Consider the following 7,234-nt stretch of genomic DNA (forward strand, 5'->3'; position numbering starts at 1 on the left):
GCACGTACAACACACACACACGCACACACACACACGCGCACACACACACACACACACACAGCATCAATTGGTCAATTGCTGAAGAAGAAATGTAATATAATAAGTAATATGTGTCTTATATAGAAGCTATTTCTACAAAGTTGGTGAAATAGGTAACTTGTTGACGTTTTCACTATGTTCAATTCAAAGTGTGTATTGTCATATTATGCACAATAAGATTCATGTTCTCAGTCATACATTGACATTCTTCCTTTGTTTTCCACAGACTGAATGCCAGGAAAGAAACATGAAAAAAAAAAATGCAATATATTACAAGTAAAATTTAAAAAAAGCAGCACCAGTTTAGTTATTATCCATGTAACTTGTCTGACGCTGATTGCTACAGAAAGTCAACAGAGCGCTGAAGGGATTTTCCAATAAACTGTCAGTTGTTCAGTCAGTTTGCTTTGGCAGCGGCAGATGAGACTGTTATTGACATTTAATTCAGCTGAGTTCACTTACTCACATGTTTGTTCATACTAAATGTCATTAAAGGTGAGTGACAGTTCAACAGTAGAGTATTATTATTATTTCAATCATAGATGTCATGTCATAAGTGCATTGTCATAACTGTAGCTCCCAAACACTCGCTCAACATATTTCCTCATCATTTCTCCCTAAAAACTTCAGTCCATCTGGTTATGTTCATAAAGTTTTTGCAACACTTGATCACAGAAACTATTACTTCCACTTGTGATTGTGATAAACATAATAAAATGAGTTACCCCTTGTGACTTACAACTGCAGATAATATAATACAGAAACATGTGTACCTAACAAAGTAAATAGTACCATTGGTTTTAAATGACAACTCCTTAACTGAATCCGAAATAGGAGCTGAAATTGTCTTCTGTTTGTTTACAAGGCTGGTAACACTGTAACATAAATACTGCATGGGAAACCGTTCTGTCGGATACCATCTGAATTGTAATCCAAGTGCTGACAAATCAAATTAGAAAGGCTTATTGGAAGCCACACAGAGGACAAGTTGAACTGTCTTTCTCTATCATTTAAATGCTCACTCTTGCCTCCCTGTCCTTTATTTTTTTTTTAAACTATATTCATGATTATGCCAGTGCAGAATGCGTGAAATGGGAAACCCTAAATGAGCTACTAAAAGCTTTTTCGGAGGGGGCCCAATAACATTGAACGTTTACTAGACTAAACAATACATCTAGCACAATTCACAATAGACATAACAGATACAAGCAAGACATCAAAACCCAACTTACAACAGACAAATTACAAAGAAATACCACAACCACTGACAATTATATGTACATAACATTATGAACAATCATTAATCACATGTTAGCAATAGTTTTTCACGTTGATAGTGGAGCGGATAAAATCAATTTAAGGGAGAAGTTGTGCCACCATCTTTGATGTTCAAGTGGCCAATCAAGCACATTTGATCAATAGGCCATAGAGAACAAATACAGCAAATTGCATGCTTACATCATAATTGGCACGATTTTCCTCTTATCCGCTCTAGTAAAAGGACAAGTTGAAGTGTTTTTCACTCACTCTGGCCCTCCCTATGCTTTCTCCCCTGCAGGTAAGACAGCGTAACGAGCTTGGCATCTACCTGATCAACCTCTCAGTGGCCGACCTGCTGTACATCACCACTCTGCCTCTGTGGATCGACTACTTCCTGCAACATGATGACTGGATCCACGGCCAGGAGAGCTGCAAGCTGTTTGGTTTCATCTTCTACACAAACATCTACGTCAGCATCGCATTCCTCTGCTGCATATCTCTGGACCGCTACCTGGCTGTGGCCTACCCCATGCGCTTTGCAAAGGTCCGACGCATCAAAACAGGTATGATCTTCTATTGAGAATGCAGGGATCTGTAGTGTAGAGATAATATTTTTTTTTTTTTTTTTGGGGCATTTTCAAGCTTTATTAGATATAGTACAGAGTTGAAATAGGGAGACAGAGAGAGAGAGGGGGGATGACATGCAGTAAAGGTTCAACGGGTCGCATTTGAACCTACGACCACTGCAACGAAGGCTGGAGCCAATGTGGTACGCGCTCTATCCACTACACCACCGGAGCGCCCCGAGATAATTTAATTTGTTCTAAATCAAATTCACATGAAAGCAAATACTGGTACATAAACGATAAGTGTCAGGCACTTCATTTATAAAATTGTTCATATTTGGATGAAAACTCTACATAATGGTTGACAGTGAGGCTAAACTATGCCTGACCCTGCGCTCTGACCCCTATCTGAAGTGGAAAACTTGAGAGCGGATATGAGAAAAGACACATTTAAATTTAGCCTTGTGAAAAATGTACTTCATTGTCAAACTTGGGGCGCACCGGTGGCGTAGTGGCCAGATCGCGTACCATATTGGCTTCGGCCTTTACTGCAGGTCATCCCCCCTCTCTCTCTCTGTCTCCCCATTTCAGCTCTGTACTGTCAAATAAAGCTTGAAAATGCCAAAAAAAAAAATCTTTAAATTGTCAAACCTAACTTAACTTTTCTCTCTCTCTCACTTCCCTTCAGCGGTCCTGGTGAGTGCGATGGTCTGGATCATTGAGATCGTGGCCAACTCGGCTCCTCTCTTCCATGACGAGCTCTTCCAGGATCGCTTCAACCACACCTTCTGCTTCGAGAAGTATCCCATGCAGGACTGGGTGGCCGGCATGAACCTCTACCGGACGTTTTTCGGCTTCCTCGCCCCGTGGACCGCCATGCTAGTAGCCTACCGCGGGATCCTTTCCGCCATACGCTGCAACGTCTCGACGGAGCGTGAAGAAAAGGCTAAAATTCAGCGGCTGGCTTTGAGTCTCATCCTGATAGTTTTGCTTTGCTTCGGACCGTACCACATTCTGCTTTTGGTTCGGACTATCATGTATATAAACAAGCCATGTGACTGCGGATCGGAGGAGAGCTTGTTTGCGGCGTACCATGTTTCGTTAGCGCTCACTAGCCTAAACTGCGTCGCCGATCCGATTCTGTACTGTTTCGTCAACGAGGGCGCTAGGCACGATGTGGGCAGGGCTCTCTCGGCTATCCTGTCCGCCGCTTGTTGCCACAGGGGCTCCAGTAATTCACCGTCCCACGCCGACATGCTCGACGCAGACTCAGTGGCTATGGAAACACCGCTGTCGGCAAAGAAGCAGCCGTGTGTGTACGCCGAGGGGGGCAAAATCAGCAGCTACAAGACAGAACTGGTGGCCCTGAAGGAGGAGTGTCTACAGATGAATATTCTCAGTGTTAAAAATGACATCTAGCCATTATAATGTCGAAAACTCATCCGTGTAGTGGATGGAAGGAGCTCCCAACACTGATAGGCTCTGATGTGATCGGTCCTGACGAGGCTTAAATCAGATGCTTTTATGAGGCTGTAGATACTCGGTGTAAAAGTCCAATAAATGTCACGTTATGGGAGACAAAATGGGAACTCATATCATCTGTAGCCACTCCAACGGTAGCAGCCCCTGGGAGATTGAAATGCTGGCACACTAGACAGAAAGGTGTGTTGGGTACACTGAAAATTAAGAAAGACTATTTTGCTATTGTTAGACCCTTACCTCTAGTGTGCCAAAAAATGTTCGGCGTGAGGCTGGTAGGCTAACTGAGTGACAAATCCTTCAACTGCATGCTAATGTTAGGACATAAGATGGGGGGATGTAGCTCAGTGGGTAGGGTGGTCGACCCGCAACTGCAGGGTCGATGGTTCATTCCCCCGTCTCCCCGCCACATGTCCAAGTGTCCCTGGGCAAAGAGACACTGAACCCTAAATGTCTCCCGATAGTTAGCTTGCACCCTGCGTGATAGCTGCTGCTATCGGTGTACGACTGTGTGCTCCAGTTGTAAGTTGCTTTGGATAAAAGCGTCTGCTAAATGACATGTTATAATATAGTACAGCTGGGGCTATAGGATTCATTCATTAGCTTCAGAAGATCATTGTTAGACCAGAGGACATTCTTTGACCTGCTGGTGGCGCTATATTACACATGTCATGGGATCACCAAAGCCCTCAGGATTCAGCCTCAATAGACAGTGAATGGTCTCTTCCAGTGTTAACGTGTAAATGGGAACAGGTCACCCTTGTAAAAGAGTCTCCGGTCTCAATGGGTTTAACTGTATAAATAAATAAAGGTGAATGCTAATCCATCCAGTAGAAGTTGAGCTGATTCAGCCCGGACCTGAAATGTTGGACCCACAGATTGGCAGACCAGCTGGCATCCCTACGGTCATGTCACTGGTGCGGATAATGAGGATTTTATCAAACAAAACCTGACAACTTGGATATCTGGACACTTTTTTCCCACTGTGCCAGGAGCCATTTACAAAGCCTAGGAAGAACAATTCATGAATATTTAAGTGATATTATTTAAAGAGACCACACACTTTTGCATGGCTGAGTATCGTTCGTTTTTTCTGAAGACACTTTTTGCATTCAGACTGCATGGACACCCAGCCGAAGGAGGGTCGGATGTACATGGATTAATGTTGACATCCAAATGCAAATACTTTTGGAATAAAGAAGAAGACTTAAAAAAAAGATTGTAGATTACTGGTCAAATTTTTTTTTTTTTTTATTGTTGGTAAATGCTTGGAAATGTCTATGTGTTTTATTGGAGGAAATGATGAAGCCCTATGGAGTACCTCAGCTTGTAAACTGTGATAGCAAGAAGTCTTAAAGCTGGGGTATATGATTTCTGATTGGTCAAAGTGAACATGAGCGGTACACTTTGACCAATCAGAGCGAGGCTCCGATTCTTAAAAAAAAAAATAATAATAATCCGATTCTTTGTTCTTATGGGCTGTTGGGACTGTCCATTCAGTTTGGCACCGATGTTGTTGGTGTAGTAGAGCATGTCAGGGAGGGACCATAGGGGAGGGACCAAAGAGAACAAGTGGAGCGGTTGAGGTATTTGGATTCAAATCTCTATCCCAACTGCTATTTTCTCCCCATATCATATACCCCAGCTTTAAAGAGTAGAAGTGTCTTTGGTGTAATGTAAGCAACGTTATTTCTGTTTCTTTTTCATTCTAACTACAGACGGCGACATTTATCAGAACTCAAGTCTACGGACGTGTAAGAGAGAATCCTAAACCCAATTGTTTACTGCATTCAGCTTCAGTTAAAAGTCAAATGTATGAGATATTTCAGCTACCTCATGTTGACAGCACTGTAGAGCAAGGAGTTTCATAGTAAGTAAAGTTAGTTTATTAGTCAATGGTCACATTGAATTTGTCTTTTCTCATCTCCCCTCTCAAGGTCCCACACTCTGGAGGGGGTCAGAGCGCAGGGTCAGCCGTAGTACAGCGCCTCTGGAGCAGTTTTTCGGTTAAGTGCCTTGCTCAAGGACACAATGGTAGAGATGGTGGGCACCGTAGAAGTAATACCAGCCACTACTAGTTTTTACAACTAACACCCTCCTGTCCGGTGCCGGGGATCAAACCAGCGACCTTATGGTTACTGGTCGGCCACCTTTCCTCTAGGCCATCCTACCACAGTACAGTGAAACTGTTCAAACTGTTTAATAAAACTGAGTGCATTCAGCTGTTGGCAATAATTAAGTATATTGTGACTTTCATGCTGGAGTTATAAATAAGGTTTGTATTGCTCAAATGTTTCTGACATCCTTTACTGAAAACTGGCCAACACGTTACAATAAGGGTACATACATTAACTGTTAGTAAATGCTTAATTAAGGCTTACTAAGCATCAACTAACTGTAATGCTTAGATTATGCTTAACTAAGCATTAGTTGACAAAGCATTAACCAATCATTAATAACTAAGCATTTACACTATCTAAATGCTAAATAGGCCTTTACTACGCATTGACTAACCATAAATAGCATTACAGCTGGGGTATATGATTGCTGATTGGTCAAAGTTAACATGAGCTGTACACTTTGACCAATCAGAGCAAGGTTCCGATTCTCTGTTCTTATTGGCTGTTGGGACTGTCCATTCACTTTGGCACCGACTGTTGGTGTAGAGCGTGTCAGGGAGGGACCAAAGAGAACAAGTGGAACGGTTGAGGTATTTGGATTCGAATCTCTATCCCAACTGCTATTTTCTTCCCGAATCATATATCCCAGCTTTAAATTAGCATTAATTAACAGTTTATTAATGTACCCTTATTGTTAAGTGTTACCGAAAACTGTGTTGCCAGACAAATATCTCTGGACCTCCATGAATCCAAACTACAGCTTGGGATTCGGTTCAAGGACCTGGAACTGTTTACATTTACATTTCAGACAAATGCCTTGTAACTTAAACTTTTCACAAAAAAATGATATTCAGTTCACTGTCATTCTTTATCATCACGTTGCACTACAACACTTTCAGATCTATAACCTTCCTTTGCGATAAAATGGCGAATTTTTGTATTTTTCTTCCTTGATGCTTTGCAAGCGAAACTGCTGGGGGCTAAAAATATTAGTCCTATTACGGAAACGGATTACAAACCATTTCTATATAAGAACGAAAAAGTGAAGAGTTAGTCGAGAAAACGCTTCACTAGATAGGGGAGACCGAGGCTAGTAGGCACACTTTTTACTCTAGTGAGAATCAACCCGTGTGACATGTAACCCCGTTCTCCCCTATCCACATAAAACCATCCACAATGGTCAGAAGAACTTTGGCAGCAGCCCAGTTGAAACATTATTTGTTTTTTATGTTTTTCGATTTCAAAACAGCGATTTAAAAAATATACAGAAAGCATGTATCTCCTTTTGTAGGTGAAGGAAGGTGTACTTAATGTAAATATTAACTGCCATAGCGTTAGCATCATAGCATAATTGCCATATTTAAATATAATTATAATTATATTAATCATATTTACTCTACTCTTCTTTTACTCTACATCTATTATTTTCTACATCTACTTTACCCTAGTCTATAAACCTTAAAATATGACTTAGGCAATTATGCTATTAGGCTAACGAAAAGTAGATGTGGAGTAGAGTAGAAATAGAATAGAGTAGATGGAGAGTAAACGTAGAGTAGAGTAAATATGATTTAGGCAATTATGCTATGAGGCTAACGATATGTTATACTGTATATTGACCACTATCTGAATTCTTTAAGTCTAGTGGGAGCAGGGCCGGGAAGAAAAAGAAGAAATCTTAAAAAGATCTTCATGTGATGCCATTGCATTTTCCCAATGTGCCACAAGTCATTCACATAGCCTAGCGAGACAGTCCTGAATATTTAGGTT

General features: G+C 41.3%; 1 protein-coding gene across 1 annotated transcript in view; it reads left to right on the forward strand.

The window, feature by feature from the left end:
* The window catches only part of gpr4 (G protein-coupled receptor 4), a gene marked incomplete at its 5' end in the record, with an annotated part of 4,117 nt that extends 350 nt beyond the window's left edge, over nucleotides 1-3,767 (forward strand). The window contains 2 exons of the mRNA XM_080053112.1: nucleotides 1,598-1,862; nucleotides 2,554-3,767. Of these exons, the coding sequence (XP_079909238.1) occupies nucleotides 1,598-1,862; nucleotides 2,554-3,284 (996 nt within the window). The 3' untranslated portion in view covers nucleotides 3,285-3,767. The remainder of the gene's footprint in view (nucleotides 1-1,597; nucleotides 1,863-2,553) is intronic.
* Between the last annotated feature and the right edge of the window lie 3,467 nt (nucleotides 3,768-7,234).

This window comes from Ammodytes marinus (assembly GCF_949987685.1).
Source record: "Ammodytes marinus genome assembly, chromosome: 3".
Taxonomy (NCBI): domain Eukaryota; kingdom Metazoa; phylum Chordata; class Actinopteri; order Uranoscopiformes; family Ammodytidae; genus Ammodytes; species Ammodytes marinus.